At 41.0% G+C, this 27,089-nt stretch overlaps 1 protein-coding gene across 1 annotated transcript in view; it reads left to right on the forward strand.

Moving 5' to 3' along the window:
• The window catches only part of VPS41 (VPS41 subunit of HOPS complex), a 358,461-nt gene that overhangs the window by 70,396 nt on the left and 260,976 nt on the right, over positions 1-27,089 (forward strand). Inside the window, exons 3-4 of the mRNA XM_075315114.1 lie at positions 4,255-4,362; positions 15,498-15,575. Of these exons, the coding sequence (XP_075171229.1) occupies positions 4,255-4,362; positions 15,498-15,575 (186 nt within the window). The remainder of the gene's footprint in view (positions 1-4,254; positions 4,363-15,497; positions 15,576-27,089) is intronic.

Consider the following 27,089-nt stretch of genomic DNA (forward strand, 5'->3'; position numbering starts at 1 on the left):
CTGCCAGGGCTAATAAAATAATGGGATGTATTAAGAGAGGTATAAGTGTTCATGAAAAAAATATAGTTCTACCTCTGTACAAGTCACTAGTGCGACCGCACGTAGAATACTGTGTACAATTCTGGTCACCAATATATAAGAAGGACATAGCTGAACTGGAGAGGGTGCAGAGAAGAGCGACCAAGATTATTAGAGGAATGGGTGGGCTGCAATACCAAGACAGGTTATTAAACTTGGGGTTATTTAGTTTGGAAAAGCGAAGGCTTAGGGGGGATCTAATCACAATGTATAAATATATGAGGGGACAGTACAGAGACCTTTCCAAAGATCTTTTTACACCTAGGCCTGCGACTGGAACACGGGGGCATCCGCTACGTCTTGAGGAAAGAAGGTTTAATCATAATCACAGACGAGGATTCTTTACTGTACGAGCAGTGAGACTATGGAACTCTCTGCCGCATGATGTTGTAATGAGTGATTCACTACTAACATTTAAGCAGAGCCTGGACGCCTTTCTTGAAAAATGTAATATTACCAGTTATGTATATTAGATTTTATGACAGGGTATTGATCCAGGGAACTAGCCTGATTGCCGGATGTGGACGAAGGAAGGAAATTTTTTCCCCATTGGAACTTGTTTGCCACATTGGGTTTTTTTTTTTTTTTTTTTGCCTTAATCTGGATCAACATGTTAGGCTACGGGTTGAACTAGATGGACTTAGAGTCTCCCTTCAACCTTAAAAACTATGATACTATGATACTATGATAATATAGTAGGTGAAAAAATGCATCTTGGAAGAGGGAAGTCTCATTAGTTGCGAGCCCTGTACTCTGACTATACATTTCACTTAGTTTAGCATTTTAGTGAATTAGGGGAGTGTCACCAGACTAGTGCACCCCTGAACTGACATCTTGCTCTTTAGTAAAGTCCTAATAGAAACCATTTTAAAAATCTATTACTGTGTCCCCAAACGATAGAATTTTTCAAAATATTTTTTTTTTTTTTTTTTATTAATTCCTTGTGTTTTGGTTTGTTTTTTTTAACTGGTTACTAAAATACATACTCTAACGCAGGCAACATAATCACAGCCTGGCTGCACAATTGTAGCCAAGTATGGTTTACTCTGAAATATGGTTTGAAAAGGTGAGGTATGGAGAGACATGACTAGTCCTGTGTGACTCTTAGCCATCATCCCCCTGCACCTCTCCCTAGGAACACCCAGGAGTGACCTGGTAATCTGATGGAGCAGTATGACTAGTCATGTATGTCTCTTAGCCATTGTCTTCCCGCACTTCTGCCTATGAACACACAGGAGTGACCTGTTAATCGATGGAGAGACATGACTAGTCCTGTGTGACACTTACCCATCATCACCTCTCCCTAGGAACACACAGGAGAGATCTGTTAATCTACTGGAAAGATATGACTAGTCCTGTGTGACTCTTAAGGTACCGTCACACATAACGAGATCGCTAGCGAGATCGCAGCTGAGTCACGGTTTCTGTGACGCAGTAGTGATCCCGTTAGCGATCTCGTTATGTGTGACACTTACCAGCGATCAGGCCCCTGCTGTGAGATCTCTAGTCGTTGCAGAATGGTCCAGGCCATTTTCTTCAAAGGCGATGTCCTGCTGGGCAGGACACATCACTGTGTTTGACACTGTGTGACAGGGTCCCAGTGACTGCTGAGATCATTATACAGGTCGCTACTGCGACCTGTATTGTTCCTGCATCGCTGGTAAGATCTGACTGTGTGACATCTCACCTGCGACCTCCCAGCGACTTACCAGCGATCCCTAGGAAGTGGAACACACAGGAGAGATCTGTTAATCTGTTAATCTACTGGAGAGGTATGACTAGTCCTGTGTCACTCTTAGCCATCATCCCCCCTGCACTTCTTATAAACACACAGACGAGACCTCTTAATCTACTGGAGCGCAGGCAGTGAGAGATCATTGAGAAGCTGCGTCACACTGGACTCTGCCTATAGTCCATCTTTTCACAATATGCAGCATTTCAGGGTAAAGCATAACCAGCTGCAGTGGCACAGCCGGCTCTGACTCTTATTGCCCGTGGTTCGGTCCGCATTAGTGATGAGCGAGCATTACTATGCTCTGTACTCGAAAAGACCAATTGCAAACTTGGATGGGCTCAACTCAAGTACAGAGTATAATGGAAGTCAATGCGGAACTTGAGCATTTTTTCCGGAAGATCATCTGGAAAAAAAATGCTCTATTTTTCCAATGACTTATATTATACTCGGTACTGAAGTTGAGCCAATTTAAGTTTCCAACCTTCTCGTTTCTATTACCGAGCTCCTGAGCCTGGAATCGACTGATAGGTCCCCTTTAAGATCTCTGCTTACAGGGTATCAAAATTCTTGGCCATGTAATGGATACAAAAGTATATAATCTCTATAAAGCTCATTGTGCTGATGCCCTTACTGTGCATCTATGTGTTATCACATGATCAGAACACATTGCACTGGAACATTGAAGGTTATTAATTAATGGCTGCAAGCAGTGATCTTGGAAACATGAGAAATTGGTCACAAAGAACACTGGAAATATGTTTTACTTTTGATCATACAGTGAATATGCTTTTCATTATATGGCATGCTTTACTTATCTACCCTGTTTCCCCGAAAATAAGACACTGTCTTAGTGCTTTTTTCAGGGCAAAAAAAAAAGTCTTATTTTCAGGGGGTGTCTTATTCTTGAGGAGACATGGTTGGGGTAAGTTTACCCCCCACAATAAGCAGACTCCCCTTCCCAGGATCATCATACTTACCAGCCCCAGGCGTCTGTATGGCTCCCAGATCTTCCTGTGATCTCCCAGCAGGTGTGCTGCATGCCTCCCCTGCGTCTGGCCGACACACATACTTCAGATCACACAAACACATATATCCGATAGCATACACTCATTTAGACACACACACACACACACACACACACACGCACGCTCACCCCTTTCAAATCATTGCTCCCGGTGATCTCCCAGTAGCTGTGTTCTCCTGCGTCTGGCCGACACTCACATCAGACAGCGCGCGCACACACACACACACACACACACACACACACACACACACCTTTCAAATCATTCCTCCCTGTGCTCTCCTGTGAGCGCTCCCTGCAGCTGTGCTGCACGCTATCCTCCTGCCGACACTCACCCATCTGATCGCATACACTCACACACACTCACGATATCGCACGTACCACTACAATCGCGCGCACACACACTCACTCACAACATCCATAGATGTCACATGCTTCCGGCCATGTGATCAAGGTCCTGGAAGATCACAGCACAATATCGCCGCCGAGAAGCAAGCAATATCACTGGATGGGGTGAGTGTGTGTATGCGATCTGTAGCCTGTGTGTGTGTGTGTGTGTGTTCCGCTGCAGGACCATGATGCGCTCACCTGCTCCCGGTCGGCGTCTGGTGAGTATGATCGGGGGGTCTTCTCTCTTCTTTCTTTAGTGGGTCTCCGCTGTCTATAATGAAGTGTCCTACAGTGTCTTTAACTTTTTCACCGCTGCATGACACTTCATTAATGAGCGCAGCTATATCTTATTTTCAGAGGATGTCTTAGGCTGCTTTCACACATCCGGCTTGAGCTCTGCTGCTCAATCCGGCTGTGCAAGCTATGCAACGGATGCGGTGAACACATCGCATCCTTTGCATAAGTTTTTCCTTTGCGGCCAGTCCGGTTTTTGCCGCCTGCGGCATGCTACTGAGCATGCGCAGTGGCAAAAACTGCATGCGGCGGCCGTATGCGGTTATTGCCGCATCGCGCCGCATCCGGCCGCCATAGGCATGCATTGAAAAATGCGCCGCATCGGCCGAATGCGGCGCGATGCGGTTTTTTTTGCCGCACGAAAAAACGTGCCAGGCAACGTTCCATCCGGCCGCCACATTGGCTAAATCTGCCGCATGCGGCAAAAACCAGATGGAACGCAAGGCGTTGCGGCACAATGCGGCACTAATTAAAGTCTATGCAGAAAAAACGCAACCGGCAGCAAAAAAAAACGGTTGCGATTTTCCTGCAAAGTGCCGGATTGTGCCGCATTGCAGAAACCGGAGGTGTGAAAGCAGCCTTATATTAAAGCATCCCTGAAAACTCCTGCTATGTCTTATTTTCGGGGAAACACGGTAATAAGGCCTGTTTTAAGTCATGTTTAATATATAAAGTGTCTGTTATTTCATACTTAAAGATTATATTTTATGTCTTGTCATTTTATTTTTTCATTTAGGAGGATGATAGTGAAGAAGAACCAAAGTTGAAATATGAAAGATTGTCTAATGGAGTGAGTGACATCTTACAAGAAGATGCAGCGAGCTGTATGACGGTCCATGAGAAGGTATAGCTGCATTAATAGATGCAATTTACTTAATATGTCATTTTGTCACCAGTAGATGATGCAAGGCTGGGGTCAGTGTAACTAATCCTTGTTCAGTCAATTTTAATGGCTATTTCTTTGTAAAACATTTACTGTTGAAATGTTATCACCGTTGACTAGTATGTGGGCACAAATCCTCCTGTTCTTCCTCATTCACATAGTAAGCCATAGACTAGAAGTGGCAGACTGGCTCGATTCTGCACCGTACGGTCTAGATTAGTTTATGGCAATAGCCGTGCACTACAGTCATGTGGAGATGGGAGTCTAGAGACATATGTAGTAGTTTTCGCAGTGAAAAATCACTGTGCAGAATTATTAGGAAATTTTTGATGATAAATATTGTTATTGAAAAATTACAGTGCTGTCAGGCATTCCTATAGGTTAATAAACCTGAATATTTAACAAAGTAAAAGTGAGGTTTTGTCTTTTAGGGAGCTTATCCCTCTGTGCAGAATTACATTATTTTTCGTTTTATAAGACACACCGGATTATAAGATGCACCCCAAATTTAAAGAGAAAAAAAATAGGGTCTGTTTTATAATCAGGTGGTGTCTTACTGGAGGGGGGAGTGGCAGCAGAGGGGGCCCAGATGCTCACTGTGGCTCTGTGCTGCCCTGTGCTGGGGTGGCCAGCGCTGCCCTGTGCCGGGGTGGTTACTGTTGCTCTGTGCCAGTACAGCCGGCACTGCTCTGTGCTGTTGCTCGCTGCGGGCATTGAGGTACTGGCTATTCTGAAAATGTCAGCGGTGCGGGCTTCAAAGATATGGCGGTCGGATTCGGCGCGTGCTCAGATGAGCACTTGAGGCAAGAGCTCCTTCTACACACACGCCGACTCTGGGCGCCATTATTTGAAGAACTTACCACCATAGAATGCTCCGTGCCTTGCTGTCCGTCCGCCGCACAGAGCTTCACTGTCCGCTTGGTGCACAGAGCCTCGCTGCCCACCCACCTCGCAGAGCAGCGCCTGCTGCACAGCATTGTCCTGTCTCCTGTGACCCCTCTCCAGCACCTCCTGGTAAGCTACATTCGGATTTTAAAACGCAACCCTCATTTTCCTCCCAAATTTTTGGGAGGGAAAGTGCGTTTTATAATCTGAAAAATACGGTATAGAGCATTATTGGCGTACAGAATTATTATGCAAGTAAATGGAAAAAAATTCCCATCTCAATAAGTGTGTGTGTGTGTGTTTATATATCCCTAACTAACTAATAGACCTCAGGTGAGCGAAGGGGCCATATTATTATTTTTTAATTGTTAAGGCCTCACACACAGGTTTGGGTTTAAAAGCATACTTAATGAAATAATTTATTAGTGTTCTGCATCAGTGTTCTGTGTGTTAGTTTTTACCATCATTGTTTTTCACCAATGGATAAATAAATTGCAAAGCTTCTCCATTCCTTTGCAATATCTGTTCAGCACATGGATGCTATGTGTGTGTACCTGTTTCTCACATACCCATAGATTTGTATTGGCTTTCTTCAGTAGAGATTATTATTTATTATTATTATTATTTATTATTATAGCGCCATTTATTCCATGGCGCTTTACAAGTGAAGAGATAAGCAGACCTGTGGAAGTTCTGGTTTTGCCGGACTTTAGTTAACCTGAACTTGACCCCAAACCCCTTTTAAGTCAATGTAGGTTCGAACTTCTGTGCTGTAACATAGTCATAGTATGGGATAGGGGGCCTGCAAATGTGGATTAGGAATACATTTTTTTAAAATTGACTTGGGGTCCAACCTATTTATGATAACCAGCGCAGGTAAAGCAGACAACTGTGGGCTGCAGCCCTGAACTGTCAGCTTTACCTTAACTGGTTATCAAAAATAGAGCGCCCCCCCCCCCCCACACCATTTTTTTAAAAAAAATATTTAAATAGTTAAAATAAAATGGCATGGCCTCCACCCTATTTTTGATAAGCAGACAAGGTAAAGCAGACAGCTGGGGGCTGGTATTATCAGGCTGGGAAGGGCACATTATTTGGCCTCTCACAGACTAAAAATGGGAGCCCACAGCTGGCCCAGAAGTGGCTCATCGCATTAGATGGGACAATCCTGGCTCTTTACCCGGCTCTTATCGATTGCCCTGGTGCGGTGGCAGTCGAGGTAATTAAATGATGCACATCACGGTGGCGCCTTGTAACTTGCTCTGTTCTGTTGGCAATTGTTTCTAAAAAAGACCCATCGGAAAATTGAGACTAGGGGCACGCAATTTTTTAAAGCCGTATTATTTTTTTCCTTTATCCTGAAGGAGGACACACTCATAGACCTGCGATGTTGGCATAAATCAGCTGACCCACTTTTTTACTGTTATTTTTTTTTTACTTGTACAAGAAGTGCACAAAACCTAAAATAAGACCCCCCAAACTGTGCAATGTAACCCCCCAGCATTGCAGAAAACCATCACAAAGTTTCTGAGCATGTGATGAGCTGGTGATGAGGAATGGAACAGCTCCGCTCCACTTACTTTATTGGGTAGAGGAAGGGAGATAAAATGGCTTTCACACAATTAGAAAGCGATCCTAAATCTCCGCTCTCCAAAAATGAATAGCAGAAAACTTTCAAAGCTTTTGCGCCTGCTTGCCTCATTCTTTCTCCCTTAGCTATTTCGATGTGGAAATTCATTTTCTTTCTTTGCCCTGTCTTGCCTCTTGTTCTTGGGTTTTCTTCTGTAATGTCGGCTGTCTTCCAGGACAGTTAGTCACCTTGAAATCAACAGTTTGTGTTTCCTTGACTGATAGAAAGAATTTGCTTTCAAAGCAGCCCATTTGTTTGTTTCTCTTGGAATAAAAGGATGTTCATATCTTAAAAATATGTCCTGTGTCTTAAAAATGCTTTCTGTGATTTGACATGGAAGGCTCGGTATATGAAACAGTCTGTTAATGTCATTGAGGTTGTCTGTGGGAAAAGATGGTTTCTTGCGTCTAATGTGATGTTTTTTGTTTGTTACATTTAATGCACTTTGGGAAAGTTTTCATTCCTCCAAGTCTGAGAAGGTCTTCTAGCCCGAGGTCAGAGAAGTAGCTTTGCTCAGTGGTGATTTTTTTTTTTTTTATGTATTCGTTTCGTATGAACCACAAAATCTGTTTCAGCAATAGAGCCACTTGTAGTTGTGTATCGTTAGTAAAGGTGCACTAAACTACAGAAACTTTTGGAAAAAGGGTACACGAGAATGTTTCTTCAGAAAAAAGCCTACCACTTAATTTGAGCTTTTATTATTATTATTATTATTATTATTATTATTATTATTATTTATTATTATTTATTATTATTATTATCTTTTTTTGATCATTTGTATTTAACTGGAATCTGTTAGTAATATCAACATGGGTATGCAAGTCTTTGAAAGCTAAATCCAGTGACACCTTTGTCTTCTATCTGTTGCTGCATTTCCGAGAAAACGCTTTATTGACACGTGATTGAAGTCACTGATTTGTGCTCTGGACATGGCTGAGCTCTTTTCTGCCTGCCCAGGTTATTTTCCAGCCTTTTTCTGTTCCTGAAGTTACACAGACAGTGGGCTATCATTCAACTTAAAGAGGCTAGTGCTGGGTGGGGAAGCAAACTAGGGAGGAATTGGCTGGGGAAGTTCTCTGTCCCACCCAGAGTCCCTTAATGCCTCATTTGCATTAAAACGCTGATTGTTTTTTTTTATTATTATTATTATTATTATTATTATTACAAAGACACCCAGAAATCACTGCATTGATGTCCAGCTCTCAGACCATATTATATGCACACATAAAGGGAATCTGTCAGCAGGCTTTTGCTATGTGAACTGAAGACTGCATGCTGCAAGGATTGAAATATAGAATTCATTGATGCCTGTCTTGTAAATGTCCAATCTGTTGTTCATTTGCTATGTTTGTTTAAGCAGCAGGACTTATCCTTGCTCGGACTACAATTTCACACTCACGGCAGTCCAGCATGCCATTTGCTCTGATTAACACCTCACTGTCAATGTTCAAACTCTGTTGAGAGCCTGGTGTGGGCAGGACAGCTTTCTCAGCTCTGCTACATGACTAAATCTAAACATTCTGAATGTCAGAATAGCTGTATCCAATAATCTGAGTGATACACTGTTGGATTCAGAGTCTCTTTGCCTACATTATGTTGCTGTTAGCTGATTAGCAAAAACCTGCTCTCAGATCCCCTTTAATATAATACAATAGTAATGATATTAAAATAAGGACTCTATAGCAGAAAAGTACATTCCGTATTTTCCGGAGTACAAGATGACCCCTAACTTTTCCAGTTAATATATAGAGTTTGGGATATACCATATATACTCTTACGCTGCGCTTTGTAGCGCAGCGTAACTGCATGCGTCCTGCGTCCCCTGCACAGTCTATGGAGATTGTGCAGGGGCCGTGCGCACGTGGCGTCTAAGAGCGCAGCGCTTCGGCTACTGCCGAAGCGCTGCGCAAAAAGAAGTGACATGTCACTTCTTTCCTGCGCTTTGCCGGCAGCTCCTGCTCTGTCTATGGCAGGAGCTGCAGGCAGAGCGCATGGAATCGGCGCTCACTACGGACATTTCTGCAGCGATCTAAAGCGCACATGTGCTCTTCAGATCGCTGCAGAAATTTCTGCAGGGCTTGTACGCAACGTGCGCACATAGCCTAAGCCAACCACAGTAATGTGCTCATTGTTTAGTAATGTAACCTGCAGTAATGTCCTCATTGTTTAGTAATGTAACCTGCAGTAATGTCCTCATTGTTTAGTAATGTAACCTGCAGTAATGTCCTCATTGTTTAGTAATGTCCCCTGCAGTAATGTCCCCATTGTTTAGTAATGTCCCCTGCAGTAATGTGCACATTGTTTAATAATGTCCCCTGCAGTAATGTGCACATTGTTTAGTAATGTCCCCTGCAGTAATGTGCACATTGTTTAATAATGTCCCCTGCAGTAATGTGCACATTGTTTAGTAATGCCTCCTGCAGTAATGTGCCCATTGTTTAATAATGTCCCCTGCAGTAATGTGCACATTGTTTAGTAATGTCACCTGCAGTAATGTCCCCATTGTTTAGTAATGTCCCCTGCAGTAATGTGCCCATTGTTTAGTAATGTCCCCTGCAGTAATGTGCCCATTGTTTAGTAATGTCCCCATTGTTTAGTAATGTCCCCTGCAGTAATGTCCACATTGTTTAGTAATGTCCCCTGCAGTAATGTCCCCATTGTTTAGTAATGTCCCCTGCAGTAATGTGCACATTGTTTAGTAATGTCCCCTGCAGTAATGTGCCCATTGTTTAATAATGTCTCCTGCAGTAATGTGCCCATTGTTTAATAATGTCCCCTGCAGTAATGTCCCCATTGTTTAGTAATGTCCCCTGCAGTAATGTGCTCATTGTTTAGTAATGCCCCCTGCAGTAATGTGCCCATTGTTTAATAATGTCCCCTGCAGTAATGTGCACATTGTTTGGTAATGTCCCCTGCAGTAATGTGCACATTGTTTAGTAATGTCACCTGCAGTAATGTCCCCATTGTTTAGTAATGTCCCCTGCAGTAATGTGCACATTGTTTAGTAATGTCCCCTGCAGTAATGTGCCCATTGTTTAGTAATGTCCCCATTGTTTAGTAATGTCCCCTGCAGTAATGTCCACATTGTTTAGTAATGTCCCCTGCAGTAATGTGCCCATTGTTTAGTAATGTCCACATTGTTTAGTAATGTCCCCTGCAGTAATGTCCTTATTGTTTAGTAATGTCCCCTGCAGTAATGTGCACATTGTTTAGTAATGTCCCCTGCAGTAATGTGCCCATTGTTTAATAATGTCCCCTGCAGTAATGTGCCCATTGTTTAATAATGTCCCCTGCAGTAATGTCCCCATTGTTTAGTAATGTCCCCTGCAGTAATGTGCTCATTGTTTAGTAATGTAACCTGCAGTAATGTCCTCATTGTTTAGTAATGTCCCCTGCAGTTATGTGCCCATTGTTTAGTAATGTCCCCTGCGGTAATGTCCCCATTGTTTAGTAATGTCCCCTGCAGTAATGTGCCCATTGTTTAGTAATGCCCCCTGCAGTAATGTGCCCATTGTTTAATAATGTCCCCTGCAGTAATGTGCACATTGTTTAGTAATGTCACTTGCAGTAATGTGCCCATTGTTTAATAATGTCCCCTGCAGTAATGTGCCCATTGTTTAATAATGTCCCCTGCAGTAATGTCCCCATTGTTTAGTAATGTCCCCTGCAGTAATGTGCACATTGTTTAGTAATGTCCCCTGCAGTAATGTGCCCATTGTTTAGTAATGTCCCCATTGTTTAGTAATGTCTGCTGCAGTAATGTGCACATTGTTTAGTAATGTCCTCCTACAGCTCCCCTTCTTGTCCCCTATTATGCCGTTGTTTACACACAATAATAAATATTCTCACCTCTCCTCCGTTCCCGCGGTGTCCTCAGCTGCTTCTTGTAGTCTGCAGGCACATAGACCTCCTTGATGATCTTGTTTGGTGCGCGGAGCCGCCGCTGCAGGCTGATGTCATGGCTTTACTGTAGTTGTATGCTTTGCGGTGCTGCAAAGCATTCAACTGCAGTAAAGCGCTGACAGCAGTGGCGGCGGCCCCATGTACGGGATGCATCATTGAGGAGTGCTTCTTGCAGACCGCAGGTACATAAACTCCTCCATGATTGCGTCCAATACACAGGGCTGCCGCTGCTGTCAGCGCTTTACTGCAGTTGAATGCTTTGTGCCGTCGTAAAGCATTCAACTGCAGTAAAGCCATGACTGCAGACGGCAGCACCGTACACCGCTGTATAAGAAGACACCTGGCGTATAAGACGACCCCCGAATTTTGAGAAGATTTTCAGGGGTTAAAAAGTCTTCTTGTACGATGGAAAATACGGTACATGTTTTTTTTACTTAGGGGCTATACGGATATGGTCTCCCCTGATAATGGCAGTAATTCCTGCAATGACAATGACCGTCAGTAGCCATTGCTGCTCCACTTGTGTCACCTATGAAAGCTCCTCACTTCTAGACTGCTGCTCTCAGCGCTCCCCCTATATTTGTTTTTTCTTTTTTTCTTCGCTATCAATCATTCCTGAGACTGGACTGGTGATCTGACATCAGTATGTTCCTGAATGTGGCAGCCTTTGTGAGACGGCTATGTCTGTGTGCAAAGAACGCAGCCGGAGAGAGAAGCCCACAAGATCCCCTGCAATGAATATGCACATGCATATGTGTGCTGGGTGCCATCGCTATATCATGGGGGGCGCTGCAGATGGAGTGTACTGAAAGGGGGAACAGAGATCAGAAATATGTATAGAAAATAGGACATTTCATGTATGCAGACAGTATAATAGTGTATTCTAAAGGTATTCAGCGTAACTTGAATGGCTCTATAACCAAAAGGGACAATTCAAAGAACACAAATGGGTGGTAAAGAAAAGTGAATGAAGAATATGACACATTCAACAAAGCGGACTTTTATTTCTAACATCTCTCACCTCACAACATTTTCTGTTTTGCTATGATTTTCCATTACTGTATTTGTGTGTATGATACATTGGGCCCAATTCATTATTACATCCACATTTGTTTTTCCTCTAGTCTTTAGTGTTTTGCACCTGTTTTGTGTTGTGTTTTAATTCCCATTTGTGTTGTTTTATAGTCTATTTTATCTGTTTTTTATGTGTTTTGTTTTATTTTACATTCACTTATTTCCTAGCAGATTTTAGGATTTCCAAACTTGTCCCAAATGTACTTCAGACCCCCCCTCCCCGGTGCAATTTTATGTGCGCAAATCATTTTATTACTGGGAAATGTTCAACTTTTTGTGCTAAAGAGTTTCAAAAGAGGTTAAAGAAAAAGAATAGTTTTTACTCTGTGTAAATTTCACCAGTTTGAAAAGTTTGCCAACTAATATAGGATTAAAAAAATGCAAATGATGAATTGGGGCCATTTTGTTGTATATGATTATTTTTCTTTAAATGTATCTCATTGCACAAAATATATTATGTATATTATCCCTGCCCCGGCTTATTATTATTATTATCGTCCTCCTCTTTAAATTCTCATTGTCCTTCTTTTCGCTTTCTCCACTGCCCCCCTGAGCTGTAAAGCATCATATTTTCACCAGGCTGGCTGTCTGCCCTGGATGAATAATCGGCGTGGCACCCTGTGCATTCAAGCAGGCCTGTGCACTGGAATAGTCATACCTAGTTATGTCAGCACACCTGATGTTTTATTAACAACTATTGATTTTTTTACCCCGGGGACTTTCCTTTTTTTCTTGCTAAGAAAAAAGGGCAACCTTGCAGGAGAGAGGCAATGTAAGGTATGAATTGGTAATGAGCTGCTTGCTCACATCTTTTCTTATTACTGCAATCATTATCCTCATCATTATTATTATTATTATTATTATTATTATTATTATTTGTCTCATTAAGATAATTAGAAAGTAATTCACTTTTTACATTGTTTTTTTATTTTTACTTTATAGTGCAGATTACTTGAAAAATGTATTGTATGTATATTTTTTAGCATTATGGTTTATTGTATTCTGTGAATCCACAATTTTATACTATATTAGAATATTTAATTGTATATATATTATATTTTATAATCTTTAACGCTCAATTACATATATGTATAATTATGTACCGTGTATATATATATATATATATATATATATATATATATATATATATATATTATATATATATATATATACACACACACACACACACTTCACTACTGTATTTATGTCATTGAATAAAAGACTTTGAGTTGAAGACGTCCTGGCATATTTCACTAGAAGTTCGTGTTATTTCCCTGTTCTTCCTCTTGGAGATGTATAAATAACTTGGCAGTTACCAGCTTCAGCTGTGTACCAGCGTTGGCCACCATTCTGAGTCACAGTGGCGGCTCCCTGCTGAGAAGAATGGGAGCCGACACCCCGGTGAGAGCCACTAAATTCTCTAAATGACTCTCACTGGGCGTAAGATGACCGTGTTTGGCAACCAAAACTCCGCCCACCTGAACAAAACTTCGATTTAATTGGCTGGTTGCAAATTGGCGGGGTGTCAAAAGTATACATGTTTGGTATTTACAAACTCATACTGACATGAGACATCACACCAGCCCATCAGTTTTACCGTAAAGTGAATAAAATATCCCAAAAACAATTTTTTTTGCAATTTCACCACACTTGGAATTTTTTTTCTGTTTTCCAGTACACTATATGGTAAAACTAATGGATTAATTCAAAAGTACAACTAGTCCTGCAAAACCTAAGCCAAAAATATGGCAAGATTGATAGAAAAATAAAAAAGTTACTGCTCGTGGAAGAAGGGGAGCAGAAAACAAATATTGGAAAAACGCCCGCTGGTAAAGGTGTTGATAAACTTTTATTAAAATAACAAACAGTCTTAAAAATGAGTCCGGTGGCAATAGACAGTACACCAAACATGTTTCGAACTTATGCATGTTGTTTAACTCTGGGTTGTTCAAACTGCGTTTGGGGTACTGTCTATTGCCACCGAATTCATTTTTTCCACTGTTTGTTATTTTAATAAAGTTTTTTAAAGATATAACTTTTATCATAATCTTTGGAAGCTGGATCAGTCATTCTCATAGGCAATGCCTATATGATTAGGACTCCCTCTTTCTTTTTTGCTAAATCTAGGAACCAGCTGTAGTGCAGCTCTCCACAGGTTAGTGCCTTTAGCTCCCACAATGTAAAAAATGGATGACATGGCCCAGCTAGTTAGAGGTTGACCGCTACTTTAACATTAATGTCCTATCATTAGGATAGGTCATCAGTGTCTAATTGGCTGGGGTCCGAAATCTGGCACACATGCCAATCATCTAGTGCCGGCAGCAGGTGGCTGGAAATGCTAATGCCTGGAGCTGCCATGTCAACTGATAGTACCCACCAACGCTATCGGAGCATTTCCAGTTGACTGCTGCCGGCATCGAGAATAGCTGTTTGGTGAGGGTGTGGGGTGTCGGACCCCGGACGATCAGACGTTGTTGCCCTATCGTAAGGATAGGCCATCATTGTAAAAGTAGTGGCCAACCTCTTTTAATTTTAGGTGGTGTCTTATATAGGAGAAGTGAGAAATGGCAGAGAAGGTCTTCTAAAAGCGACTTCCTTAGAGTGCAGCTGGCAGAGCTGTGAAAACTTTCCAACCCCTTCCACTTGTTTTTCTTGTCTGTTTTTTCAGTTAATATCTAAAACTGTACCCCTCTCTTCAATATGTATTTTTTATTATTGTGTTCATATTACTGGCACCAAAGTTGTGCTGTTTAATCCTATTTAAAATATTGTAGTTTTTCCACTATATTTACCTATATTCTTTAACAGTACATTTAATCATCTGATTTTACCCATGCCCATTATAACTAAGCTGGACAGATCTATGTCATAAGACTCGCATGGTTATGTAAATCAGGTCAGTATGTTGTCAAAACTACATTTCTTAAAGTTCTTTTACACAGGCCACCGATCAGCCGAACGAAGGAATGTGAAAATGCTTGTGCCAGTTCTTTGGCCCATGTAAGCATGGCGATCGGCCAATGAACAGTCATGCTTTTGTTTGCTTTGTGGGTGATCACATCTTTTATGGGGACCTAGAAATGCATCGCATCTCCCCATACACAAGAGATTCGGTGTGTAAATGCAATATACTTGGTCAATATGGCCACTGTATAGGGGTGGAACATATTACCGGTTGTTCATCCCTATATACGGTAGTTTGCATCAGCTGATGAAAAACTGACTTTGACCAAGCCCCAATCGTCTGGTTATATTTATCAGTTCTTGTTCAGGTCCTTACAAATGCCTCTGTCACTCATCTTCAATTGTGATTATTTTGAGTCGCCCTTGATTTCTACCTTTTGTATATTGTCACATATCATGACTTGCCACCCCACAAATGACTGCTCCTCTGCCAAGTAACCTGTGACTCTGCCTACAGAAACTTGTTGGACAGTTGATTGCCGTCTGTCCATCTATGTGGGTTGTTACCAGAACTGTACTTTCACAAACAAGTGACACATTTATCGGCTCTGTGAGGGTCTAGTCCTCTAACTATTCAAGTATCGATAATTTTGTCTTGTTAATGGAGTTCTTCTAACTTCTCACTTTTGTTGTCTTTCAGTTTTTGGCCTTGGGCACTCACAGTGGGAAGGTCTATTTACTTGACATCCAAGGGAACATGACTCAGAGGTTTGATATTGTGAGTATGACTCCTATATGAAACTACATTTTAATTTTAGTAAAATAAATTTATTTTTCTACTTCTGTACAAATACTGTACGTATTATTCAAGTCTACTTTAGGTCAAAGATCGGTTCATTGGTGACAACATTTGTTAAAAATAGATTTATTATTTCTTTGCCCACTATAAACACAGGGTAGTCCGGTTCCATCATGCTCTGCACTCTAATTGCGACTCACAGCCATCCAAGTGTCTGCCCATTATGAGTATCAAGCACCTGAGTATGGTAGTGCTCACTCATCACTAATGAGGCAATAACTCTGGAACACTTCAACATAACCCAGTGACATTGTTTTTTCATGACACATTGTACTTCATGTTAGTGGTAAATTTTGCTAGATTATATTTATGTTTATTTATGAAAATTATCGAAAATTTGGCGAAGAAATTGAAAATTCCACAATTTTAAAACTTTTAATTTTTATGTCCTTAAACCAGAGTTATGCCACACAAAATAGGTAATAAATAACATTTCCCACATGTCTACTTTACATATATCAGTATCATTTTTGAAACAGAATTTTATTTTTTTAAGAAGTTAGAAGGGTTAAAAGTTTATCAGCAATTTCTCCTTTTTCCAACAAAATTTACAAAACAATTTTTTTTTAGGGACCACAACAAATTTCAAGTGACTTTGAATGGCCTATGTGACAGAAAATACCCCAAAGTGACATCCTTTTAACAACTGCACCCCTCAAAGTGCTCAAATCCACATCCCACATAATGTGGAAGGAAAAAAATTATCATTTTACTTTTACCGCACAGAATTGTTGCTTTAGCCGCAAGTTTTGCATTTTCACAAAGGTAACAGTAGACAATGCAAATTACAATTTATTGTACAATTTCTCCTGAGTGCTAATATCACATATGTGGTGGAGGACTCCTATTTGGGCGCACGGCAGAGCTTGGAAGGAAATTAGCACGATTTGAATTTTGAATGCAAAATTTGGTGAAATTGATGGACGCCAAGTCGTGTTTGCAAAACCTCTGATGTGCCTAAACAGTGGAACCCCCCCACAAGTGACCCAATTTTGGAAACTAGACCCCTCCCAGGAATTTTATCTAGAGATCAGAGAATTTTAAAACCTTAGAATTGCAACTTACATTTTTTCTCAATAAGGTTGTTTTAGCCCCAAATTTTACAAGGGGAAATAGATAAAAATGTCCTCATAATGGTCACATAATTTATCGTCAATGTGACAATACCCCATATATGAATGTACAATATCATTTGGCCACACAGAGAGACTCTGGATGGAAGTAGCATCATTTGACTCTCAGACTTTCCTAGAATATTTTGTGGACTCTATATACATAGCCCTAAATGACAGAAGAGCAGAAACCTCTCTCAAGTGACCTCAATTCGAAATTACACCCCTCTGAGAATTAATCTACAAGTGTGGTGATGATTTTGTCTCCATGAGTGTTTTCCAGAAGCAAGCCACAATGGATGTTGCAGAGTGAAAATGTAAATTTGCCATTATAGTGCCCTTACATTGCTCCCAGTTTGAGCTTGGGTAGATCTGCACCTCATAAATTCATCTCCTCGCTACAGAAATGCCAAATATGTGAACGCTAACTGCGATTTAGGCACAATATAGGGCTCAAGAGGGAGGGGAGCATTTGGATTTGGGATGACAGATGTTTCTGGATTTCTATTTTGGGAGGAGCCATAGCGCATTTCCAGAGTCCTTATGCTACCAGTAATGTCGAAACTCCCTATATTTCTGTTAACGATAACCTGAGTGGGGACTTTTTTTGTGGGTTGAGTATAAGCTTTTATAGTATTTTGGGGATCAGTTTACATTTATCCAGTGTTCTACAGTGAGCACTTACATTGTGGTTTCCATTTAAATCTATGAAAAACGTGATTCAGATGTAGCCCCCGACTGATCCATTTACTAATGAGGCAGCAGAATTACCCTGGACTCTATGGATTCTTTTTGGCGGTATTCAGCTTTTAAAATTTGCAAATAAGAGATAGTCGACTGAACTTTTACGCACGGTAGGATCATAGTCCAAAGTGTCTCCCTCTGCCACATTATAGGGAATCTTTTGTTGAGTGTTCTGTCTGAATCATGTATTGCAAACTATATATATATATAATATATATATATATATATATTTGCTCACGTTATTGCTGGACTCTGCTTTGCCGTTGTTCATATATAGGTGCAAAGGTGAAAAAATGTAACTCTTTGATTTATTAGGCTGTTGTTCAACTATTGGTTCTTTATATGTCTAAATCCATTTGTAATTGTGGTTGAACCATCATCTCAGTAAATCTGCTTGTTTCAGTTTGAATTCTAATGAGAAACATATATGGAAATTTGATTAATATAATTTAACTAATTAATTTAGTATGCAGATGAGATAGGTGGGTCAGTCACAAAGGAAGTAATCCACTCATTGTGTGTATATATATGTGTGTGCATTTATTTAATCTATAGATGTGAAAAAGGCTCACTATTAGCCGAAACGCGTAATTTACGCCTGTATATTATGATGGAATAAACTACAAAAATATTTCAGAAGATTTGGAGTGCCGGTCCTTTGTATTAATTATACTGTGGATGCCTTCCTTGGACACGTGCACCTTGAAGGATTGTGTGCCGCCTGGAACTTCTGTTTATATATATATATATATATATATATATATATATATCACACAAATACAGTGTATGTATGTGTGTGTGTGTATGTATATATATATCTATAATGTGTATACACACTAAAACTCTGATGTAAGCGCTCAGCGTAGAGCTCAGGATAAATGTGTGCCAAGGCTTACTGCGATCTTTGGGAGGCCAAATTAACAAATCAACAGCAGGTTAAGAATCGGTTATATTTCTTTTTATGCCGTTCACCATCTGGTTCTAGTGACTAGATGACTTTATTCTTTGGGTCGGTGCCATTTTCAGGCACATATTTTTTTTTTCAAATTTTTGAGAGGCAGAATGAACAAAAAAACAGCAATTCAGAAATTGTTTTTTTGTTGTTTTGTTTTATACTTTTCAAAAAAGCAAAAACTCCTAAAATTTACTTTTGAGTAATCATATCAATAAAAAGGGAGATCCTTCCAGTCACCAAATTTACCACATAAACAATACAATAATTTAAAGCAAGGGGGCTGTCTCTGATCCACCCTATTTTCGCCCCTACCTTGCCGCACAGGTTGGCACCCTAATTCCTGTGCTGATGGCGCCCCCGCTCACTGTCGACTGTCCCTGTGTGCCCTAAAAAGCCCTACCAAGGTAGTTAGTGACAGTAAACTAATCAGGAATACCCCGGTCTTTGTGACAACTCAAAAATAGAGTGTTTTTTGGGGCGTTTTGCCTTGCTATTCTTCTAGTTTAATCATGTTGGTTGGATACAGTTTTGATATTTATGCTGGATTTCATTTGTGCTTACTGCTTTTTGTGGATTATCGTATTCCTCATTAGTTTACTGTCAATAACTACTTTGCTTAGGGCTTTTTAGGGCCCATAGGGGGCATTGCTCCCAAATGGCCAGAATCCTACTCCTCACTGATGAGGGGCAATACCCCAAAACAGCTGTCTGTGGATGGGTACCTGGCCTTGGTATTTCCCTTGTCATATCTTTAAACTTGTCAAGAGCTGGATATTGACTAAAAGGGCCACTTGATATGGTGGGTATGGTGGTCTCCTAAAAAGAGTTACTCCTTGGCTAGGTCTTACCCGAAGGGATATCTGGCTATTTTCTGTGACGAGACTACTAACAGAGGCTCCATGGACCTTTTTGATGATCATGTCATCTAGAGCATTAATCAGCCAGAGGCGGCATGTGCCTGGCCTGGCTTTTACTGCAGGGGCCCAGCTGTCTGATAAACCAATCTTCTGCGGTGATCGTGCTGGAAGTGCTGATTTTTCATCACCTACATGATGATAATGTGATAGGTCAGTCAGATTGACTTAGTGATTACAGCGATCTTAGAGCAGAGACCGATGATATTAGACCCTGCATCTCTGGCCGTGCTGTCAGTGACTGCTCTTGGCATGGAGCTGTTGTGTTTTCACACAGTAACTTTTTAATCCATGACGCACATTGTACGTCATGATGCGGGAACTGACACCAGCTTATGACGCAAAATGTACGTTATTGGTCATTAGGGAGTTAATGGGGGATGCTCATGTCAATAAACTGATTAATTTAATTAGACAGCATGAAAATAAGCAACTTTTCAATTTACTTTCCAAGTGGCTTGTTCTGTCTGTTGTGGTTCTCCTGCTATGAGAGATTTTATCTTTCTTAGTTTACAGCTGATTTCCATGGCGCTTAGCCACCAAAGCCCAGCCAGGGTTTGGCCGATGGGTACGCAATAGTTGTATGCTAGGACAATAGTTAGCTATCTCTAGCCCCTTAATTTCTATACAGCAGTTCGAAGCTCACTTTCTCCCCTTTCCACATCTTCCTTTAAGCTACTGTTCCAAATCTTACAAAATCATCACAATCCTGCACCATTGGGCAGCTTTCCGGCCAGGTCTCCTAATCACTGCTCTCACTTTCCTGAATTGTGTGCTTCTTCAAATACCTTGTTGTCGCTATATGTAAATATAGTGGTAACAGTGTAGACTTGAGAACAAGTGCACTGAACAATAAATGTAGTACAGCAAAACTCGTGCTGAGCTTTATAGTTTTACTAAAGCTATAATTCTGCTTCTCACCAAAACTGTCACTCAGGGAGGATTGTCTGCCATACCAGTAACCAGGAAGAAAGGAGGTTGCTGAGTTGTGGGCTGCTCAAGAGACAACTTGAAAATAACCTTTTAACAGCTTGCTTACCACTTTACTGCAATATACATGTCAGGTGTGTATATATGTATACACAACTCACAAAAAGTTAGGGACATATGGATTTTGGGTGACATTTTAGGATGATCCTAAAATTAGCATTATTTATTATTATTATGGCCCTTTACATGTGGAAAGGGGTACACATAATAGGCACAAGTACAATAATAATAAACAAAACTAGGCACAGACTCATACAGGAGGAGAGAGGACCCTGCCCGCGAGGGCTCCCAGTCTACAAGGGATGGGTGAGGATACAGTAGGTGAGGGTAGAGATGGTCGTGTGATGCTATAGCGGACTGAGGGTTACTGCAGGTTATAGGCTTGTTGGAAGAGGTGGCTCTTCACCCAATGCCCTCTAACCTTTGCAAGTGAACTTACTGTGACCTCTAAACTTTTGAATGCACATGTCCAACTGTTCAGTGTTTCAGTATTTTCATCTGTTGGCCTTATTCCATTATCGGTAAACAGTAGAATGATGTGCTTTACTAAAACGCTCTACCTTGGTCTGATCTCTCCACAAGATACTTTCTCAGGAGGAATTTGGCTTACTCAGGTAGATTTTGACACTTTGCAGTCCATCTATTTCATGTCTCAGTGTCAGCAATGGGATCCTTCTGGGTCTCCTACCATAGCATTTCATTTCATTGAAATTTCAACTTATAGTTTGCTCTGACACTGATGCACTCTGAGCCTGCAGGAGAGCTTCAATTTCTTTGGAACTTGATTGTGGCAGCTTATCCACCATATGGACTATCCTGCCTTGGAACCTTTCATGAATTTTTCTCTGCCATCCACATCCAGGGATTTTAGCTACAGTGCTATGGGTTCTAAACTTTTTTTATTATGATGCGCACTGGGGACAAATGAATATCAAGTTCTCTGAATATGGATGTGTCACCTTGAGTTTGTTGATATTTTTCAACAATTTTGGTTCTCAAGTCCTCAGACACTTCTCTTCTCCTCTTTCTGTTCTCCATGCTTACAGACACACAATGCAAAAATCGAGTCTCCCCTTTGTATCTGGTTTCAGGCGAGATTATCATATTGCCCACACCTGTTACTTGCCACAGGTGAGTTTGAACGAGCATTGCATGCTTGAAACAAAGTTGTTTACCCACAACCAGAACTGTGTCAACAATTTTGCTCAGCACGTTTCTGGGGGCTTTGTGTGAAATTATGTTTAATTAGCCTTTTCTTCTGTTGTTCCAATGCACAGAAAGGGAATAAACATGCGTAATTGCAACCATTCCTAGAAAACACACACACACACACACACACACACACACACACACACACACACACACATATATTTCTATACAATATTCTCAACAGCACTTTTTAAACCACATCTGGATACTTTGCAGATGCAATGTGTGATTGGCTGCACTTTATGGTTAAAGCATAAGCTCCGTAGCTGTCTGTCTTCTACTATTGATAATCAACTGCATCATTGTCAACCCTTTTAACTGAAATAAAATATCTAAAGGCAAAATATACCACAAATGTCTTATAATGGGGACACATTATAAGTTATAATAATTGTAAAAATAAAACTATGTATGAAGACAGACAACAAATAAGTGTTGGCGCCAACTCTGATAACCTACTGCTTTTCCTTCCCAATATCAAAACTGGACTCAAGTGAAAGCTAACATTAGAAAATAATCTGTTTAAATTCTGAAAACAAATTCAGAAGTTTGTAAAATAATAAATAAAATCCACTTTTGGCGCCATTTTCCGAGAACTGTAACATCCTTCTTTTTTTTCAGGATCTGGGGCTAAGTGATGGCTTGTTTTTGCGCCCTGAGCTGATGTCTTTACTGATGCTATTTTTGGGTAGATGCAATGTTTTAATCGCCTCTTCTATTGTTTTTTATTGCAATGTTTTGGCAGTTAAAAAAAATGTAATTCAGGTATTTTGATTTTTTTTTCGTTACACTGTTTACAGATCAGATTAATTTATTTGATACTTCTATAAATCAGACATTTCTGCACCCAGCAATAACAAATATGTATTTTTTTTATATTATTTTCAATGGGGCAAAAAGGGGGCGATTTTAAACTTTTCTGCTTTTTTTTCATATTTTTTTAAAACTTTTTTCTTTTTGTGTTATTTACTAGTCCCCTTAGGGGACTTGAAGCTGCGATTGTCCGATTGCTTCTGCTATTATACAGAGCAGGGCATCAGCACGTTTTATTCTTTATTTTTTCCTCTAGATATTAGCATGTACATTTTATATTATAATGTACTTTATCACTTGTAGTTGCCAGAAATTTGAGAAAAAAAGAAAATAGAAAAAGTAATATTGAATTTTTTTCTCTAATTCAATTTTTTTGTGGTACTCCCTTGTAGCAGACCTGTTATAACCATAAAACCTCCCATACTAATAACATTTGATTGTGACTTGTCATTTAATTATAAATCTGGAAATAAATAGAAAGTGCCGTAAGTTGTTGGTGTAATGAGATAATGAGAAACGGGTCACAAATGGAGTTCATTCTATCGTGAACAGTTCCGCATTTTTCTATTTGTGTGAAATTGTTTTGTCCATTTTTTCTTTAGCAGCAATAGAAAATGTGTCGGTCTTGAAGCTGCTGGATTCTGACTGCCCTTAAAATGTCATCTATCCTAGGAAAACTGTCCTTAAAATGTTACAAATTCCAGAAAATCACTGGAAACGTTTAGTGTTGACGAAGCATCTGATTATTATTATAGAATTTTTTTTTTGCTTATATCTCACTGACCTATGCATGTCACTGCAAAATATGCAACAAAACTGTTCTCTACTATTTTCTGCATCTATTACCTGAACGTTGGAAAATGTATTTTATTCTAATGGCGCTTTGTTTAGTTATACCATATGTCCTTCTCTCTTCACTGGACATCCAGGGGGTTGGAAGTCAACATACATTGATGTTCTGTTCTAAGAATAGGCCATAGACAACAAACACAAAAATCTTGTTGTTTTTGGTCCTCAGCACTTATTTCAGCAACCTGAGTGCCCGCATAGAAATGATTAGTGCTGTTGTCTTTCTGTTGCACAACTATACCCGCTGCTGCAGCAAAGCAGTGTTTACTGTCTGGTTCCGGAATTTAACCTGATTTTGATGAGCACTTTGAGGCCAGCTATTGAAAACGAGCCTGTTGCCAGATTTTCTGCTATACCATCTAAGAATAGCATACTGTAGAGACAGAGACCCCGATTCCAGCGGTGTCACTTATTGGGCTGTTAAGTAAAGGTTTAGCATATATTTTTAAAAAAGCGCTCTAAAGTTCTAGCACTGGTGTGCACAAAATTGTGTGTTTTTAGATTTGTGGCTATTAAGAGTAAAATCCTCTAAATGTATCAAAGAAGAGTGACAATAATAATAATAATAATAATAAAAAATAATCTTTATTTCTATAGTGCCAACATATTCCGCAGCGCTTTACAATTCAGAGGTTCATATACAAGCAAGTAACAGTTATAGAAAATACAATAATTAGAGAAAAAATAAACACAACCCTGCTCGGGAGAGCTTACAATCTAAAATAAGGTAGGGGGACAGCATACAGGTGCTTATTTACAACGACAATCCAGCCATCTCAAAATATGGGGATAGAGAAAGGCTGCATGAACCAGTCATCAGCCAATCTCCGTGATGTTTTTGAGTGTGGTGCAGTTTGACGGAGAAATAAGGTCTGAGATGTCGTGGAGGGACTCTGAGAATTGAACTTGATTAGGGAGTGTGATAGGCCACCATAAGAAGATGTGTTTTTAGGGAGCATCTGAAGCTGAGTAGGTTGTGCTTTGTTCTAGTTTCTTGGGGTAAAGCATTCCAGAGGATTGGTGCAGTTCGGGAGAAGTCTTGGATCAGGGAGGGGAGGTTTGGATTAGTGTGGATGTTAGTCGAAAGTAGTTTGTAGAGCGTAGAGAACGGGCAGGGTGGTAGACAGAGAGGAGGGTGGAGATGTAGGGGGGTGCCGCACTGTGGAGAGCTTTGTGGGTGAGAACAAGCAATTTGAAAATTTGAATTGGATCCTGTGATATATAGGCAGCCAGTGCAATGACTGGCACAGAGCAGAGGCATCAGAGTACCGGTTAACCAGATAGGTGACCCTAGCTGCTGCATTAAGGATGGACTGTAGAGGAGAGAGTCTAGTAAGGGGGAAGACCAATTAATAGAGAGTTGCAGTGATCAAGGCAGGAGTGGATCAGGGCCACGGTGAGGGTTTTCGTAGTTTCCATGGTGAGAAAGGGGCGGATTCTAGAGATGTTCTTGAGGTGCAAGCGACAGAAGCGGGCAAGAGATTGTACAATATATAGGAGGTGTAGGACAGATTGGTGTCAAGTATAAAACCCAGACAGCGGGCCTGCTTCCTAGGACTTATCGTTGTGCCACACACAGAGAGGCAGATGTCGGGTTTAGGAAGGTTCGAAGATAGAGAAAGTAAAAGTAGTAATTCAGTTTTGGAAAGGTTAAGTTTCCAATAGAGAGCAGACATGATGTCCTGTAATGTTTATAAGAAAATATTAGTCTATATGTAAGCCAAGTATAAGGCAAAGTAAGAAAGGAATGTGTGTAACATGTCTAGGTGAGTTGTCCTAATTTTATTATACGTTTTTGTCCCATTTTGTTGTGTGCAATATTGGTATAGTGTTGACTCGCAGTCGTTACAGCCTGTCACCGGGCGAAACACTTGTTGGTATATCTGTCCTGACTGACAGAATGGGAAAATACAATTGAAGAAAAGAGCCAGAGGGCTTTTGCACACAAAAGATGTTACAATAAGTTGTACCAATGGACATATTGAACAGGTGTCTGATGTCCAGCAGCATTTAGGCTCACGCTGCTATCTACAGGTGCATCTCAATAAATTAGAATATCATCAAAAAGTTAATTTATTTCAGTAATTCATACAAAAAGGCAAACACATATTTTATATAGTCATTACACACAAAGTGATCTATTTCAAATGTTTATTTCTGTTAATGTTGATGATTATAGCTTACAGCAAATGAGAACCCAAAAGCCATTATCTCAGATAATTAGAATAATTACCACAAAACACCTGCAAAGGCTTCCTAAGCGTTTAAAATGGTCCCTTAGGGGCGTGTCCTGGCTATGGAGGAGTGAGGACGTGTTTGTCTCAGCTCCTGCCACCGGACTACACTACTGACAATTAAACCAGCCCAAGAGCCTGGAAGAAAAGGATATGCAGCGCAGGAGAAGGGAGAGCTCCCAGGGGCCCAGCAGAGGAGCGTCACGGACAGAGGAGAAGGGAATTAGAGGCTTCCTTACCGGGCCGAAGCAGAGGACAGCACTGCAGACATCTCCCAAGATGGAGAGGCAGGGGAAGCCCCAGCAGCAGCAGAGACAGAGGGAGGAAAGCACCCGGGCAGTGGAGGAGAGGCAGCTGATAACCCCAGACAGCCAGCGTGTCCAGGTACAGGGGAGCCCTGGAGCAGGGAGCATGGGTACAACCCCCACCATTGCTGATTGCAGACCTGCAGTGGGGAGGCCTCAGGAGGGGGGAGAGGTGCCCTTACCCCTGTCACAGAAGGAGGACAATAATAAATCTCAAGCAGAGGCTGTTAATGCTGCAAATGGGGAACAGGGCCCTGCTAGTGGAAATCTCCTATCTTCAGTGAGACACAGCCTGAGTCAAAGTGTGTATGATATGGAAATGCAAGCAGAGTTAGAGCCTGCCACAAGTACAATAAGATCACATGAACCAGGAGTGCTGACAGAACTTAATGAAATCCGGGCACACATCTCTTCTATGCCCACCAGAGAAGATATGGAGACATATATAGCAAGGCTGGAACAGGCATACCGCACAGAGCTGTCAGCCCTGAGGGGGGAGGTGGAAAGAGTGGACACTCAGAACCAAATACAGGCAGCTAAAATACAGAATATAGAAGACACCACTCAGGCACAAGGAGCCATTTTGGATCAACACTCCTGCCAAATACAATATATGGTGGAAGCAATGGACGATGCTGAAAACAGGGGCCGGAGAAACAATTTAAGGGTCCGGGGTTTACCAGAGTCTGTTGAACCTAAGGATCTCCAGAGAGCCCTCCAAGTGATGTTTAATGAGATCCTGGGTGAACCATCAAGCCAACCCCTGGAGCTAGACAGAGTGCATAGAGCGCTTGGCCCTAGACCTACACAGAATGACAGACCACGAGATGTGATTTGCAGGGTCCACCGTTATGTCCTTAAAGAGGCCATCCTGTTTAAGCTGCGCAGTGGAGTTTCACCAGCATACGAGGGGAGCCAAGTCCAGATTCTGCAGGACTTATCCCGTTTCACTTTACAAAGAAGGAGAGCACTGAAACCTCTCCTGGACATGCTCCGTTCGTATGAGTTTCAATACAGCTGGGGATTTCCCTTCCGCCTGCAGGTCCGACATGCGGGAAGAATGCATGTTCTTAGGAACCCGACTGATATGCCATCGTTTGCTGCAGCCCTGGACATTCCATTGGTGCCTATAGAGGAATGGCCAGTGTTTCCAATGGGGGTTTGGGGTGCTGCCCCAGATGGTGATCGGATGCGTGGCCCTCGAAGAGGAAGACCAGTCTGATGTTTAAGGAGTTATTGGTTCATAAACAAAAATTCATTGGGTTGTTTCTCAATAGAATGTACCTCCCAGTTTTGCTATAATTTTTT

The sequence above is a fragment of the Anomaloglossus baeobatrachus genome, chromosome 6, assembly GCF_048569485.1.
Source record: "Anomaloglossus baeobatrachus isolate aAnoBae1 chromosome 6, aAnoBae1.hap1, whole genome shotgun sequence".
Classification (NCBI taxonomy): domain Eukaryota; kingdom Metazoa; phylum Chordata; class Amphibia; order Anura; family Aromobatidae; genus Anomaloglossus; species Anomaloglossus baeobatrachus.